Source organism: Trichechus manatus, unplaced genomic scaffold (genome assembly GCF_000243295.1).
Source record: "Trichechus manatus latirostris isolate Lorelei unplaced genomic scaffold, TriManLat1.0 scaffold00231, whole genome shotgun sequence".
NCBI lineage: Eukaryota > Metazoa > Chordata > Mammalia > Sirenia > Trichechidae > Trichechus > Trichechus manatus.
The window spans coordinates 935,645-952,075 of NW_004444167.1; the positions used below are offsets into that span (position 1 = coordinate 935,645).

The window sequence follows — 16,431 nt, forward strand, 5'->3', positions numbered from 1 at the left end:
ATATCCCACCTGAATTGAGACCATCTGAAGAATAGATTTGACACACTGAACACTAATGACCGAAGACCAGACGAGTTGTGGGATGACACCAAGCACGTCATACATGAAGAAAACAAACGTCATTAAAAAGACAAGAAAGAAAAGTCCAAAATGAATGTCAGATGGGACCCTGAAACTTGCTCTTGAGCATAGAGTAGCTAAAGCAAATGGAATAAATGATGAAGTAAAAGAGCTGAACAGAAGATTTCAAAGGACACCTCGAGAAGACAAAAGTAAAGCATTATAATGAAATGTGCAAAGACCTGGAGTTAGAAAACCAAAAGGGAAGAACATGCTCAGCATTTCTCAAGTGGAAAGAACTGAAGGAAAAATTCAAGCCTCGAGTTGCAATTTTGAAGGATTCTATGGGCAAAATACTGAACAAGGCAAAACCAAAAAAACCCACTGCCTATGAGTTGGTTCCAACTCATAGCAACCCTATAGGATGGAGTAGAACTGCCCCATAGAGTTTCCAAGGAGCACCTGGTAGATTCAAATTGCTGACTTTTTGGTTAGCATTTGTAGCACTTAACCACTACGCCCCCAGGGTTTCCTTGAACAAGGTAGGAAGCATCAAAAGAAGATGGAAGGAATACAGAGAGTTACTGTACCAAAAAGAACTGGCTGACATTCAACCATTTCAGGAGGTAGTATAAGATCAAGAACCTATGGTATTGAAGGAAGAATTCCAAGCTCCACTGAAGGCACTGGCAAAAAACAAGCCTCCAGGAATTGACTGAATACTGTCTTAGTCATCTAGTGCTGCTACAACAGAAATACCACAAGTGAATGGTTTTAATGAAGAGAAGTTTATTTCCTCACAGTCAAAGTAGGCTAGAAGTCCAAATTTAGGGCATCAGCTTCAGGGGAAGGCTTTTTCTGTCAGCCTTCTTCTCTTCGGTGTTCCCCAGGCAGGACTAGGAGCTTCTCTACACAGGGACCCCGGTCCAAAGGACGCGCTCTGCTCCCGGCACTGCTTTCTTGGTGGTATGAGGTCCCCCATCTCACTGCTCACTTCTGTCTTTTATATCTCAAGACATTGCCTCAGGATACAATCCAATCTTGTAGACTGAGTCCTGCCTTACTAACACAACTGCCGCCCATCCTCCCTTATTAACATCATAGAGGCAGGATTTACAACTTACAGGAAAACCACACAATACCAGGAATCATGGCCCAGCCAAACTGATAAACACATTTTTTGAGGGACATAATTCAATCCATGACAAATACCAACGGAGATGTTTCAACAAAGTGGATGCAGCGCTGGAGGCACTCACTTGTCTATGCCAAGAAATCTGGAAGATGGCTACCTGGTCAATTCACTGGAAGAGATCCGTATTTGTGCCCATCCCAAAGTAAGGTGATCCAACGGAAATTTTCGAACAATATCACTAATATCATACATAAGTCAAATTTTGCTGAAGATAATTCAAAAGTGGTTGCAGCAGTACATCAACAGGGAACTGCCAGACAGTCCAGCCAGATTCAGAAGAGGACGCGGAATGAGGGATATCACTGCTGATATCAGATGGATCTTAGCTGAAAGCACAGAACACCAGAAAGATGTTTTATCTGTGTTTTATTGACTATGTAAAGGCATTCAATGTGTAGAACACAACAAATTATGGATAACATTGTGAAGAATGGGAATTCCAGAACACTTAATTGTGCTCATGAGAAACATGTACACAGACCAAGAGGCAGTCGTTTAAACAGAACAAGGGGATACTGCGTGGTTTAAAGTCAGGAAAAGTGTGCATCAGGGTTGTAACCTTTCACCCATTCAATCTGTTTGCTGAGCAAATAACCTGAGAAGCTGGACTATATGAAGAATGGTGCATTAGGATTGGAGGAAGACTCATTAACAACCTGTGTTATGCAGATGACACAACCTTGCTTGCTGAGAGTGAAGAGGACTTGAAGCACTTACTGATGCAGATAAAAGACTTCAGTATAGATTATATCTCAATATAAAGAAAACAAAAATCCTCACAACTGGACCAATAAGCAATATCATGATAAATGGAGAAAAGATAGAGGTTTTCCAGGATTTCATTTTACTTGGATCCACAATCAACACCCATGGAAGCACATGCCAGCTACATCCCATGGAAATCTCAGCTTTCCTTCCCTGTTCAGTTCAGACTGCAGCTGCCCATGCAGCCCTTCTGTCTCTCATCACCAGCCATATCTGTGGGCTGGGTCAGTGGGTACTGACTGCAAGCTTGAGAGTCCCTCTTGATTCCCTCCACTTCAGACCAGCTGGCCCCAAACCTAGGGTTTTCCTCTACCCCCTCAGTGTACTAGCTGCAAGCCCTGGAGTGCACATGACTACCTCCCGATCAGGTCAGCCAGCTCCACCTACTTCTTTGGGTCCTTTGCTGGAATGACTCACAAAGCTCATAGAGACACCATAACTGTGATAAACAGCTTTAACATAACAAAAAAGAACACAAATGAAGAGATGCATAAATTAATGTCTAGAAAGGGTCATGGCACGGAGCTTTCATGTTCCAAGGAGGGACACACTACCCTCCCCATGCATGATCACCAACCAGGAAGCTCCATGAGCCTTCTTTTTCCACGGACTTTATCGGCCTCACCACATGGCCAGGATGGATCATACCTCATAAGGCTTAGTCAGCATCAGGCCCCCAAGTGATCCCTCTTAGACTGGTCAACCCCACTGATTAGCCTCAGATGTTTGTCCAGCTGACAGGAACCAAGACCAAAGGCCAAATGGCTTTCTGCAAGGTGATTCCACAACTTGCAACTGGCCTCTAAGTTATGGAAAGGAATTTTAGTTTTATTCTAAATGTGAATGAAAGCCATTAAAAGGTCTAGGCTTAGGACAACATTATTTACCTTTTAGAAAGATTACTCTGACTGCTGTGTGGAGAAAAGACTGTTAGGAAGTAAGAGTAGAAGGAAGCAGAGAGACCAGTTCGGAGACTGCTTCAATTAGGCAACACAACAGAGGATAGTGGCTTGGAGTACAGAGTAGGCTGTGAAGAAGCTCATGAGATATGGTCAAATTTGGGATACATTTTGAATATAGGGTCAACAGGACTTTCTGATGGATTAGATGTTGGGAGTAAAGGTAAAAGAGGAAGCCAGACTACTAGTTTTTAGACTGAGAAACTTGGTTATTTGTGGATCCTGTTATAAAGATGGGAATGTTTGGAAGAGAAATAGGTAGATTGGGAGTGGAAGTCAAGTGTTTGGTTTCAGACATGCTATTTTTGAGGTTATCATAATAAAAACAAATGGAGTTATCAACTTTAAGTTGGATATATGTGTAAAGAGTGCAGGATACAGAGTTAGATGGGAGATATAAATTTTCACTTATTAGATTTGAATGAGCTCATCTGGGAAGTGAGTGTAGATAGAAAACAAATCTGAGGTTGACAAGAGGAAGAGAGGCCAGCCAAGGACACTAATAAGGAGCCATCAATGAGGTAGGAAAAAAAAAAGAAAATGGATGCTCCAGAAACCAAGCTTGCAGGGAGTGTCGAGGAGGGTGATCAAATACCTCTGAGAGTCCAAATAAAATGAATGACTGAGAATTAACCATTGTATCTGGCAAGATGAGGAGGTTGGTGCTGACTCGATAAAGGTGGATTTGGTGAATCAGTGGACGAAAAGCCTGATTGCACTGTAAGAAAGAGAGAATGGGAGGTGATAAAATAGGAGCAAAGATAATAGACAACTCTTTCAAGTATTTTTGCTATTAAGAAGAACAGAAATTTGGACCATAACTGGATAGTAGTGTTGAATAAAAGAATTTTTAAGATAGGAGACACTGAAATATTAAATGCTGAAGTAATGATAGATGGAGAAGAAAACACTGGTTATGCAGGTGGAGCAGCTGGTTGTGGAGAGAAACAGGACAGAAGGCAGCATGTAAGGATACAGATGCAGGTAGGTTGATAGATCTGATGGTGGGAAGACAAGGCGGTTTCTTCTGGATGTTTTTATTTTTTCAGTAAAGGCCATCAATCAACAATGATAAATGAGAGAGGAGTGTGTGTAGTGAAGAATTGACTTTACCCAAATAAATGTCTGTCCTTTGTCCCTGGCTCCTGGGAGGTAATCAGTAAACCCCCAGGATTTCCCAAGTGATTGGACTCTTTGCTTTTCATGGTGAGCCCCTTACACCACACCTGTGTATATTAAAGAGATAACTCATGGTCAGACCCTCAATACTTTATGCTAACAAGATGACTCTGCGGGTGGGGGGCTGCTCATGCCAGAAAGGCTAACCCTGTGATTAGAGGTTTGGAGCTTTGAGCCATATGATATCAGCCTGACCATCAGCAAGGGAAGGGGGCCTGGTGATTGAGTTGAATCACATGGTCGATGATTCAATCAGTCATGCCTATACAATAAGCCCCAATAAAAACTCTGGATACTGAAGCTTGGGTGAGCTTCTTGACCAACAATATTCCACATACAACTATGTGCCAGGAGGATGACATGTTCCCGGTGACACAGATGTTTCACATTTGAGGTCCTCTCAGATCTTGCCCTATGTGTCTTTCCTATTGATTCGTTCTGATTTGAATCATTTTGCTATAATAAAACCGCATATAAGCATATAAACTGTATATAAGTCATAAGTATAGTGCTTTCAGTGAGTTCTATGAGTCCTTCTAGCGAATTATCAAACCTGAGGTGGTAGTGATTAAACATTTGTCTGCTAACCAGAAAAAGGTCAGCAGATCGAATCCACCACTCACTTCCTGGAAATCCTACGGGGCAGTTCTAGTCTGTCCTGTGGGGTTACTATGAGTCGGAATGGACTTGACGGCAACGGGTTTGGTGTTTTGGTTTGAGGTGGTAATGGGGGCCCTTGAATTTTTAGCCAGCTGGTCAGAAGTGAGGATAGTTTTGTAGAAGACTGTGTCCTAATTCTAGGTAGTTGGTGTTGGAGACTTAAAAAGTGAAGAAATCTTAGAAAGTATGAAAGCATATTTACTAGGGGATTTAAGGGCAGGATTGAGAAGCCATTTAAGATATGTTAATATAATTTAATGTGAAACAAGTAGTACTTCCTCTAGTCACACACAGCTGCTTAGGGAGCAAGTGGTAATGATACTGAAAATATACGCAAACAAGAAATAATAGTTATGAAAAGAGGGTGAGAATGGTTGTACAACTTGAAGAATGTAATCAATGTCACTGAATTGTATATGTTGAAATTGTTGAATTGGTGTATGTTCTGCTCTGCATATTCTCAACTACAACAAAAATAAAATAAATTATAAAAAAAGAAATAATAGTGATGGACCACAGCATTTAAACTGAGTAAGAGAAAAGTGAGGGCTTGAAAAAGTACTGACTTAATGAATTGTCTGAATGGGACCAAAGAGGCAGTTGTTAAAGAAAGTGAATTGAAAGACCGGAGGTTCTTTGAATCCTTGAGTAAAAAAAAAAAAGAAAAAAACAAAAACAACCCTACTTAATTCACCCATGGTAGTCTCCAAAGATTCTGGACAGTGAGATTTTAACAACATGCACACATATGAGTTGTCCTGATGGTTTCTCAAAGGCTCACTATAGATTTCTTTCAAATAGCATATGATTTTATTTACTTACAGTTTCTCAGAAATACATCTATTGAGAGAAACAAGGTTCATCAGTATAACAACTATATCCCTACATTAAGAGTTATGGGGAAAAGAAATGAACATTTTAATTACATTTTATTTTAAAGTAAGATGTCTACAATGTTTTAATGCACCATGCTAAAAAGCAAAACATCTTTCAAACCTAAAAGGCTGTTAGAGCACCACTCTTAAATGCTTTTTTGTCTCTCTGCTTGTTGTTCTCTCAACAGCAATATAACAGAAATCATATTATTAAATTTGAATGAGAATGTATTTCCAGAATAATCTTGTAAGGACACTTAAAACACTTTCAGAAAATAGTTAGGAGGGCAAAAAGTCCATAAACTAAGGCACAAGGGTAGGCAATGAGAAGCTGTTGTCCTTCCATGGCCAAGGCCGAAATGAAGATTTTAGAAGCTGAGAGGCTACACCAGCCAACGATGACCAGTGCCAACATGGTTCCAGTGGCTCCCCTATTGCAAAGACAAAGTAAATGATTACCTTACAGCATGGTAAAATGAGATAATTGAGTCACAGCGGCCTCTGAAATATCCTCAGTGTAATACTTATAAAACATTCTACATTTGTAAAAAGGGCGTGATGAACCATATGAACTCAAAGGCCTCTGCCAGTTAGAAAATTTTTGAGTCAAATTCACCATCTAAGGCTAATCATATAAACATTTTAAACTTCAGAAAAACTTCATTAAGAAACAGAATTAATTTGCAGCCACTCTCATCTGTCAACATTCAAATCCCAACTCCTAAAATGCTCTTACATAAAATATACTTACAGCCTTGTCTTATAGCTACATATTTCCTTTCTACTACTTTCTTCCTAAATTGACCCACAATATGGACAGAAAGAATAATGGATTTATATTCTAGTAGGGTGATTTTTGTTCCCACTGTTCCTGGTTCTACTTCCCAAGGCTGTATCTCAGCTAGCAAAGCCTGCCGTGGCTCAAGTAGGGAACATATGGAACAGAAAAGCACTTATGTGTGTGGCCTCCAACCTCATCTGTGAATATCCATTTTGTATTTGTGAATTTTTCAGAATATTGAAATAAATTTGTTCAAATTGGTACTTCAAAAAGTAACTATGGTGGCAATCATTTCTTTAAGTACAAATGAGTAAATGAGGTAATTAATCCTTTTCACCTTGGGGGGACAAAATAGGAGAGGGGGGTGGTAAAGAGTAAATTTCCTTCATTATGTGCAAGACAGAATGCATTATTTAGGAATATAAAAAATAAAAGCTAGGTTGCATAGACACATCCAAACTCCCTGAGGGACTGAATTGCTGGGCAGAGGGCTGTGGGGACCATGGTCTTGGGGAACATCTAGCTCAGTTGGCATAACAGTTTATAAAGACAATGTTCTACATTCTACCTTGGTGAGTAGTGTCTGGGGTCTTAAAAGCCTGTGAGCAGCCATCTAAGATACTCCACTGGTCTCACCCCTTCAGGAGCAAGGGAGAATGAAGAGAACAGGATACAAGGAAAAGATTAGTCCAAAGGACTAATGGACCACAGCTACCAAGGCTTCCACCAGACTGAATCCAGTACAGCTAGATGGTGCCCGGGTACCACCACTGACTACTCTGACTGAGATCACAACAGAGGGTTCTGGACAGAGTTGGAGAAGGATATAGAACAAAACTCTAACACACAAAAAAAGACCAGATTTACTGGCCTGACAGAGACTGGAGAAACCCTGAGAGTATGGCCCCCAGACACCCTTTTAGCTCAGTGGTGAAGTCACTCCCAAGGTTCACCGTTCAGCTGGGGATTGGACAGCTCCATAAAACAAAACGGGATCAATGAGGCACAGCAGTTCAGGGACAAGGGCTAGAAGGCAGAAGGGGACAGGAAAGCTGGTGATAGGGAACCCAAGGTTGAGTAAGGACAGTGTTGACATGTAGTGGGGTTCTTAACCATTGTCATAGGGTAATATGTGTACTAACTGTTTAATGAGAAACTATTTTCTTCTGTAAACCTTCATCTAAACTGACAATAGCAGCACAACTGGAAGAACGTAATTGACATCACTGAATCGTACATGTAGAAATTTTTGAAATGGTGTATCTTTGGCTATGTATATTTTCACCAAAAAAAAAAAAAAGGTCCTTCAAGGCTGAGAAGGGAGCATGTTGACATGTCGTGAGGTTGTTAACCAACATCATATACAATATGTGTACTGACTGTTCAATGAGAAAATACTTGTTCTCTAAACCTTCACCTAAAGTACAATTAAAAAAAAAAAAAAGATCTAGGAAAGACCTCAGGAGGCCATCTTATCCCCAACTTTAAAGCAATGAAGTGCCTTGGGAAAAATCACATAGTAAAGTAGGCATTAGGTCAAGATCTCCTATATTCTAGCACATTATTCTTTCAACCACCAAACTGTGCGGCCTTACTTGATCCTGCATTGAATCTGAAGTTGAGAAATGTGTTTATTATTTATACATAAGAATGAGAGAAATGCTTACTTTTAATAACCAAGGTAAAGTAAAAAAATTACAAACTGTATAGTATAACTAATAATGCCTTAGGTTATAAATAAACCAAAACATCTAAAAGATATCCCAATAAATGTTACATATTTTGATTTAATTAATACCTATTATGAATCATTTCTAGAGTAATTTATAGTTTTTTTGTGAACAAACATGTAAAATTATACATGATTAATTTGAATGATATAGTAATATTCCCAAAAAAGAAATTCCAGTTTAATGGTCTTAGGGATCAGGTAGTTTAATCTCCTTTTAGAAATCAATTTAAGAATGAAAATCTGATGAAAAAGGTCCAGGCTTCTCATGACTTTCAAAAGGCAAGAATTTTAATTTTTATTTTCTACCCCTAATCCTCTGGAGTCATTTAAGATGCCACAAATCTCAACTTTGCTAAAAATATTGTTTAAAACGTGGAAATTTTTAAAGGGTTGGTCATAATAATATTCTTTGGCAAAAGCATCTAACAAAATAGCAGTTGCAAAGTCTAAACTGTGTATTAACAGGTCAAACGTCTTACTAAATAACATAATAAATGGAACAGCTTGTTAAAGAACATGATATACAAACTGTGGAATTTTTCCATGGATAAGAATCAAGAAATACACCTATAACTCAGGCTATATTTATACATTTAAAGTATCCATTTTCTGTCATATTCCTCTTTTTAAAAAGTAGAGTACTTCCTGATCACATAAATGTTTGCTCCAAGTCATTCTCAAAAATGTTATTTTAAAAATGACATCACACTAAAACAAAAATTAAAACCATTTCCAACTAAGTCATTTCCAAGAATGTTATAAAAAAAGTTTTGTGATACTATATCAAAACAAAATATTAAAGGTTTTTCTAAGATGTTCATCAGTGGCATTGGTAAATTCTTCATATAATATCTCACACAATGTAGTGTTAATAACCTATGACTTGGATCAACTACAAAGAAAATTTAAACTGTGTTTCCTGTGAATGTGGAAGAATGAGCACTGATGGGAAATGTTTATTTTTAGGTGGTTTTAGAGCACAGCAGGTGACAAAGGACTATAAGACAACTTGCTGTCTCCAACCTAAGTGATTAAAAAAAAAAACATACCAAACTTGTTGGCGTCTAGGTCGATTCCAACTCATAGTGACTCTATAAGACAGAGTAGAACTGCCCTATAGGATTTCCAACGAGCAGCTGGTAGATTCGAACTGCAAATACCTTTTGGTTAACAGCCATAGCTCTTAATCACTACACAAACCTAAGTGATAGTAACTTACATATGTCCAGGGAAACGTGTATCTACTGCATCCTTATTAACAGTTTTGAATTACAATTACTAAGTGAAGGAAGAAAAAAAAATTGACTGAGCATCTGTGTAACAGTCTCAAGCACTAACATCCTTATTAGGATTCCTGGGAATTCTGTGCTGCAAGGAGTCCAGCTGAGAAAGAACAGTTGCTTCCAGCCTAGAAGACAGAATGCCTGGGAGTTGAAGCAATTTGTCAGTGTTCACCACACACTCTTCCAAAATCAAACAAGTGAAGTTTCTGTAGTTGTTGCATTACCCACAACAATAGTTCATCTTGAAGAATGTGACAACTTAAAAAAATGCCAGTTTTAGAGATAACTTGGCGTAAACTTTTTTTAAATCATCGAAATAGGAACAGCACCTGAGACAAAAACTGACCTACTTTCTTGAATCTGTGTGAAGCGTCTAATAGCCATAGTTTCCTGAATTCCACTACCCAAATGATCAGAAAGAAGTTAACTTTTGCTCAGTGTGGCAAGCCTTAGTGACAATGGTGCATGTGGGATCAATTAGTTGATGCAGACACTTACTGCAGTGAAAAGAAGATTGCACAGCTGGACAGGATGACCATGGGAAGCAGGCAGTAACCAAGCACACTCGCCACACAGCCATAGGACACTTCTGAAAAGCTCATCAAGTTCAGCAAGGCATGAATCCCAAGGCAGCCAATGGCACTCATGCCGTACACATAACCAAACTGAACTTTCCCTGCCTGAAACAATGGAAAGAAAATAGTTTGAATACACAACAAATATCATGAGGAAATCAGGATGTCAAGAAAGCAGAGGGAACATTTTAGAGCCAGCTCAATGCTGTTCCAAGTATCTATAGCACCATCATCAGGAGACAGGGATTTCTGGAAAAAACATTGGCTATAAAATAAATTCAGGTCCTAAAAACAAACACCTGTAACTATACTTTGGATGGGGCAAGCAGGCCACAGAAAAAATGAAGTATTGCTAGGTTTATATTTGTTATCACAGATTATCTATTAAGGGAACAATGCATGAGTAGCGATGTTTTTTCTCCCAATATTTGTTGTATAATTGAATGAATAAATGAATAAAAAAATTCAATCTAGTCCTCAAACATCTGTAGTATTACTATGTCAGGCCTATTCTAAGTGTTCCCCATATATTAGTTTACTTAATCCACACCAAACCAAAAAAACCAAACCATTGCCATAGAGTTAATTCTGACTTATAGTGACCCTATAGGACAAAGTAGAACTTCCCCACAGGATTTCCAAGGAGCAGCTGGTGAATTTGAACTGATGACCTTCTGGTTAGCAGCTGAGCTCTTAACTACTGTGTCACCAGGGCTCCTTAATCCACACAACCTTATGAAATAGGTACCATTATTATACCAATTTTACACATGAAGAAACTGAGGGGAAGAGAGGTTAAATAACTTGCCCAAGGCAATATAATGCTAAGTGGTGGAGCTCAGATTTGAACCCAGGCAGTTGGCTCTAAAATTTAGGCCCTTATCATTTATAGGAGCAGTAACAAGTCCTGAAATAACACGACTTACTTGACTTTATTTAGCTTAGCATTTTCTAAACTTATTTGGCCACAGAATCACTGCTTTTCATAATTCCTATCACCAGTTTCACTGAACATATTTTGTGAAAAACTGACTTATATAAACTACCTGTTAACAAATCATAAAAGGAGGACTGATAAAGGAGTTAGTAGTGTTCAGGGTACACCATTAATCTGAGGGGGACTCATAGAAATAACCATCACCCACAAAACACTAGGGACTAAGAGATAAAATAGCCTCAATTAACTCATTCAGTGAAAGTCACAGCCTACTATTAATTCAACAAGGTATATATTTAACATTGGTCACCTGAGAAGCTCTAATGAAGACTGCATTTATATTTTATATTTACATTGAGCTGATTAGAAAATCTAGATAAACACTGAATAAGCTGACTCAGGTTTTCATAGGAATTATATAGATCAATGAGGGATCTTGCAAATTGATTCAGAGAGAGCTTTTCAGCTGTCATTTTTCCTTTTCCATGACTGTGATCCATAAAGTCCTTATTATGTCTTACAGAATTAAAGAAATTGTTATTTTGCAAGTGACTAAGGGTAATGGAGAATGTTATGACCATTTCAGCGTTGTTCAAAATTTTCCAGCTATTTTGGACTCTTCTTCCTCCATAGTTGGAGAGGCTGGTAACTACTAAGTCCTTTTACAAAACTTCCCTGGGCTATGCTGTCAGAATTCTGTTCTACATTAGCTACAGATAAGTTGTCATTGAGTGTTTTTTTGCATTCTCTATTTTATAAAAGAAAGCTAATAATGGGCATACTAAAAACAAAAATCAGTCATGCACTGCTCTTTTGGATGGATTTGCTCCATCTTAGAAAACAATGATAATTTCAAAGTCACTTCCATGTTCTACAGAAGCATTCTACTTAATATTTTAATCAGATGGAAATATTCTGAGGTAGTGCTTGTTGTAATGCTTGTTGAAAGGCAACTCTTTCTTACACCTAAAAGACACATAACTGGAACTTCCTAATCCCAAAAGCAGTTTTATGAATGGGTGGACAAATAAGGAGTGATGGAGATAATTTGGTAGTAAAATTGTGCCTTTTCATATTGATAAATGATCTCCCTCTTCATCTCTTTCTCTCATTAGGTTATCCAATTTAAATTTTAATTCCCTTTGGCAGGGGACACTGACATTTTTTAATTGGTTTCAAATTCTACTAATAGCTTCTACCTCAAAAAACTTTACCGCAAAAACTGAGCTTTTTACCTCAAAATTTCTCAGGATTCTTTCCTACAACCTTATTAACACATCATGTTTCAAAATACTTATTGTTCTTCTGATTATACTTCTATATTGGCCATGCATTTTCCTTTTCCAGAATCACACTCTTTACCAGAAAAATTAAAAGGAAACATAGCTTTTAACCACTTGTCTTCATAGTGTTGAGAGTGGAAATAACTAGGGAGAGGGTAAGAATAAGTAAAACTAAATTTGTGTTAAGTGTTTGAAGCTATTCTCTTTGGTTTGTTTCTTTCAACCTGGAGAAAATCCACTAAAAAATACTGTGCCTTATATCAACATATATATATATAAAATGATGAGCACATGACTATGAACTTACATCTCAGGATATAATGAATAGGTTTGGATATTGTTTCTAGATTTAGATATTGTTTCTAGATTTAGTTATGCTGTCTCTAGGACAATGCCTATCAAATCCACTGCCGTCGAGTCAATTTCGACTCGTAGTGACCCTATAGGACAGAGTAGAACTGACCCATAGAGTTTCCAAGGAGCGCCTGGTGGATTTGAACTGTTGACCTTTTGGTTAGTAGCTGTAGCTCTTAACCACTATGCCACCAGGGTTTCCACAATGCCTATACCATTCCATAAAATCATGCCTTACATTTGAATTCTAGATATCTGGAGCAGAGACAACCTAGATTCAAATGGATTCTGCATTAAATCTTGCTTCAAGTAATATCCAGGTGTTTTTTGTTTGTTTTGTTTTTTGTCGTTACTGTTCCATATTTCTCAGAATCAATTCTGAAGTTACCACAACTAATGGTAAAATCAATTCTGACTCACAGTGACCCTACAGGACAGAGTAGAACTGCCCCATAATGTTTCCAAAGAGCAGCTGGTAGATTTGAACTGCCGACCTTTTGGTTAGCAGCTGTAGCTCTTACCAACTATGCCACCAGGGCTCCAAACCCACCCAAAGTTGCCTTGAAAGATAAGACATGCCATCTGCTTCCAAAAGATTACAGTCTTGAAAACCCCAGGGAGCAGTTCTACTCTGTACACATGGGGTTCAGGTGAGTCAAAATCGACTCGACCATAACTAACAACAACAATGATGCTTTCCTTTAAGGAATGTTAACAGTAATGTTTTCTACAGAAAAACCAACAGCTGTATCACAAATGACTTGAGAAAGAAAGATGAGTTAATATATTAAACTGATTGTTTCTGACTGTTTGATTAATTGATATGGCCTCAGTTAGCAGCTTAATCTAAGATTATCAAATCACTGTGACAAAGACACGAGGAAGGTTTAGAGACTGAATTAAAACTCTAGTTGATACAGTGTTTGAGTTACAGAGAATTTGCATTTGTTGTAGAACACAGGAAAAAATGTTATCACTAAATACGATTGTATTGAATAAATATAATGTGATTATTGGTCACATTACCAGGAGGAAATTAGAATGCTATTTATATTTTGATTAGTATTATGTAATTAATATATTAAAAATGAAAAATTTATTTAGTTGCAAATAAATTTTACAGCTAGTATTAAAAATTGTAGCAACATTTTAAAATAATTTTTAATTTTGTAGGAAGTAGACAGCAGTAAGGAGAAAAAGGAGACTAAATAGTTCTTTAAAAAGCCTTTTCTAGAATCTTAAATTTGCTGTACTATTTCTCCTACCAAGTTTATCTCTTTGTGCCTTAATGTAACTGTACTTTTCAGACTGCTTAAAACATCTTTCTCATTTTGTTTTTAATGTATTGTCATTTTCTTCTTGGTCTAAACTCACAGACCTTTTCTTGTTTCTTCTTTTTTAATGAAGTCTTTTTCTAAATTATGAGCTAGAGGGTCTTCTAAACTTGATTTAGGTGAAAATGTGCTTTTCTTAACTTTTTTGGTGATTCTCAATATCATTACTGCTAAATATAAAGAATGAAAGTAGCCTATACACAAAAACATTGAAATCAGGAAGCGATGCCTTCATGAAGCAGAAAACTAAAATAACAGGGGAAATATATAAGTTGAATAAATAAATCATGTTATCATTGTAAGTCAATTTATTCACAGTAGCCTGTGCAGCAACAAGGAGATCCATCGCATATCTCAGAGGTTGTTAGAAATACTCTTGACATTTACCTTAGCAAAGAAAATGAGGAGCAAAGAGGAGAAAGGATTAGCCCAGCATCACAACAGAAATCTCACGGTTAAACAGGCAATGAAACTTAGCCTTATATAGCCCAAACCCATGTGTTCCTTTAACTATTCCACACTGACAGTCTTTTCTCAATAACAAAATGAAGAACAAGCAACAAAATGAAGAGTAAGACATAAATCATCTCTTGCTATGATAAAAATTTGACTTTTTTAAAAAAAATCTATTTAAATTTATGTATCTGATCTGTTGTAATTCATGATGACAGTTTCTTTTTGTCCCTACGGTTCACTTAAATATGTCTCTCTCACCAAAAATGAAGTCTTGAGCATTTTCCACTCTATGCGATAAACTTTCTTTTGTGTTAACAAAGATCTCTTTAACACTGAGACTGGAAAGGGACCAGCATTAAAATCTGGTGCTTGCTGCCTTTCATTACCATAAGCAGGGAGGCTCCCAGGGCGAGGCAAAAAAGAATGGGACCAGCAAGATCCGTTTCATTCATAATGCTGCCATCTGCTGGTTTCAGTGGGTTTAACACTGTCAAGGTTTTTTGCCAAATGTGATCAAAATTGATTCCAAGTTCTGCAAAAGGAAAAGAAAGGAGCTAATATGAATATAGGAAAATAAACATAACTAATATCTCTTAATTAAGGGTTATTATATTTGGAGTCCTTGGGTGGTGTAAACGATTAACATATTTGGCTGCAAACTGAAAGGTTGGAGGCTCGAGTCCACCCAGAGACACATCTGAAACTTCTGAAAAATCAGTCACTGAAAACCCTACGGATCATAGTTCTACTCTGACACACATGAGGTTGCTATAAGCAAACTAACTCAATGGCAACTGGTAAGAAAAAATAAAAACAAATAAGATCTATGTAATATATAATAAATTCAATTTTTTTTTAAAAAAAGGTTTTTGTTCCCAAACAATGAGATAAGAGAAATAATTCTATCAAGGAAAAACTTCCCTGCCTTATCCAGCAAATACAGGCTTAAAACCTACTTAAAAATTTGGAAATGAACATTATGCGGTAAAAAATAAAATAAAATCATGGCTAATAGACCAAAAATCCTCTCATTAAAAATCTAAATATCCTTTTCCCATATTTTCAATTGCTAATCTTCTGAAATTTTGTTATCTCAAACTTGGCAAAGTTTTTCAATTAGCTGCACTATCTAAAGATACTTAGTCTAGGTCTGGAGATTTACTTCCACTGTTTGATGAGAAGAGCAATTTTATGCTAGCTACCTGAAATTTTGAGGATGGCAGAAGACCAGGCAGTGTTTCGTTCTGTTGTGCACAGGGTGGCCATGAGTTGGAAGCCACTCGACGGTATCTAACATCAACAACTACCTGAAACTCAGTGGAGGAGACTCTCTCACCAGGAAAATGTAATTACAATGTGCAAAAAAGAAAAAGAGCCAAACTCAATGCTGTCTAGTTGATTCTGACTCAAAGCGACCCCATGGGGTTTCCAAGGCTGTAAATCTCTACAGAAGCACACTGCCACATCTTTTTCTTGCAGAGCCACCGGTGGTTTTGAACCACTGACCTTTGGGTCATCTGTTGATTGCTTTAACCACTGCACCACCAGGATTCCTAATCATAATGTGTACACTTATTTTTATAAGGTCAATGCACTATGTGGTTGAGTCTGTGCGGTCAAAGATTAAGTCCTTGAGAAAAGTTAACTATTCCCTTTTATGAGTGGTAGCGTTAGAATAAGATACCCAAAATCAATGGGGCTCAGCTTCATGCATCTGAACTGATAAACACATTTCTAATTTTATTTTTCTCCACTGCTTCCCAAAGATTTCTGTCTGCTGCTTCACAGCCCTCTCTGCTAGATTCTGCTCCTCTTACAACATCTCTATAAAGAAAAAAACACCTACCCATGTGACATTCACTAACATAGAAATAGGGGGCAGTGGTGGTTCCCTAGTAGAATTTTCACCTTCCACGTGGGAGACAGGTGCAATTCTTGGCCAATGAACCTCAAGTGTGGCCAGTGCACCTCAAGTGTGGCCAGTGCACCTCAAGTGTGGCCAA

At 37.7% G+C, this 16,431-nt stretch overlaps 1 protein-coding gene across 1 annotated transcript in view; it reads right to left on the reverse strand.

Annotated features, from left to right (window-relative positions):
- Positions 1 to 5,825: 5,825 nt before the first annotated feature.
- The window catches only part of YIPF7 (Yip1 domain family member 7), a 31,102-nt gene continuing 20,496 nt past the window's right edge, over positions 5,826 to 16,431 (reverse strand). The window contains 3 exon segments of the mRNA XM_023742990.1: positions 5,826 to 6,124; positions 9,988 to 10,169; positions 14,815 to 14,960. Coding sequence (XP_023598758.1) covers positions 5,962 to 6,124; positions 9,988 to 10,169; positions 14,815 to 14,960 — 491 coding nt within the window. The 3' untranslated portion in view covers positions 5,826 to 5,961.